Source organism: Pinus tabuliformis, chromosome 2_2 (assembly GCF_031772625.1).
Source record: "Pinus tabuliformis cultivar Carrire ecotype Pingquan chromosome 2_2, CPIR1, whole genome shotgun sequence".
Lineage (NCBI taxonomy): Eukaryota > Viridiplantae > Streptophyta > Pinopsida > Pinales > Pinaceae > Pinus > Pinus tabuliformis.
The window spans coordinates 54,402,956-54,404,305 of record NC_142300.1 but is presented as its reverse complement, the minus strand read 5'-3'; the positions used below and the strand labels follow the sequence as shown (position 1 = coordinate 54,404,305).

General features: G+C 41.7%; 1 protein-coding gene across 1 annotated transcript; it reads left to right on the top strand.

The window, feature by feature from the left end:
- Positions 1-538: 538 nt before the first annotated feature.
- On the top strand, positions 539-1,080 carry LOC149191452 (NAD(P)H-quinone oxidoreductase subunit S, chloroplastic-like). The gene has a single exon (XM_089406240.1). The coding sequence runs from the start codon at positions 546-548 to the stop codon at positions 990-992; it is 447 nt and encodes a 148-aa protein (XP_089262366.1). The 5' UTR covers positions 539-545; the 3' UTR covers positions 993-1,080.
- The last annotated feature ends 270 nt before the right edge of the window (positions 1,081-1,350 follow it).

Sequence of the window (1,350 nt, the reverse complement as noted above, 5' to 3'; positions counted from 1 at the left end):
TACGCTGGTGTTTGGCTTCTCTTGGCTTGCAGAAAAGATAAAATAATAATAACAGGGCATCAGGCTAATTGTTGTCAAGGTGGAGATTGTTGAGATTTTCTGTTTGGAGTAAAATAGGCAAAAATATCTGTAGGTGACAACAATAGAAATTCAGTTCCTAGATTAGCTCCAGGTTGTTGGGAGATGATTAATGCCTCCTATATTTGATGTGAGTGAGTTAATGAGGTGGTTAGATTCTCTTTGCTATATAACAGGCAACCATTCGGATTGTTTGCTATGAGGGTGAGAGTTTTGTGAGGATTTCATTATGTAATCTCCTGTTTGATTAATAAGATTGCCGATGCCTATGTTGTGTGGACGTAGCCCAGATTGGTTGGGTCAACCACGTTAAATTCTTGTGTCTTTATGTGCATGATTGATCTGCTGTGTATTTTTTGTTTAATTTAGTTGAGTATCTGATCTCCAACAGAGAGGAGCTAAAGAGGAAAATCCCATCTGGTGGGCAGTCCCCAAGTTTAGCTGGACAGGAGAAAAATGGAGAAAAAATGGAACCCAACAATCCCACAGGTACTATTTCTACTAATTGGATTGGTGATGATAAGACCTTTGAAAAAGAATTACAGGGCATGACTGGTGGATTCCCTGGAGGTGAGAAGGGCTTAATCAAATTCGTTAGAGATAACCCCCCTCCCGCTAAGGATGGTGCTGCAGCTGAAATTTCTTCTGAATTGGGAAAGTTATCAAAGCCCAGGGCAGCACCGCAGCCTCCCCTACAGCCTGGCATGATTGTGCTTGTGAAGAATCCCGAGAATCCATACCACATGTTAAGCGGGACTGTGCAGAAGGTCGCTGATGGGAATGTTGGGGTGCTGTTTGAGGGTGGGAATCTGAGTAAGCTGGTGACTTTCAAGCTTGAGGACTTGGAACGGAGCAAGGGACCCGCCACGTCCAATCCTAAGTCTGCGATCCTGGAAACCATGGACATGCCATGAGTTTTATCAATTCTTTCTCTCTGTAATTATCCTTTTAGCAGCATTTAAATTGTTTTCATTGTTAAAAAAATACTGTAATGGAATTTGATTGTTTCTGTTTTGTCTTGGCTTATTGGTTCTAGTTTTGTTTATGCTATAGGATTATATTTTGTTTCTTCATTTTGTAGGGCGCACTCACCTTCAAGTAATTCATCCATCACCTTCAGATGCCCACCAGCAGCAGCAAGATGTAGAGGAGTGGCCCCAGGAGATTTTGGGCCAAATGCAGGTACATTCACATGTGCACCCATATTGAGAAGCCGTCTCACCTACACCATATAAATAACAGAAGAAAAATTGTCAATTTTCTTTGTTGCAG

Excerpts from the sequence above, each read along its gene's own strand:
- LOC149191452 (XM_089406240.1), top strand. The coding sequence starts at position 546 with ATGGAACCCAACAATCCCACAGGTACTATTTCTACTAATTGGATTGGT.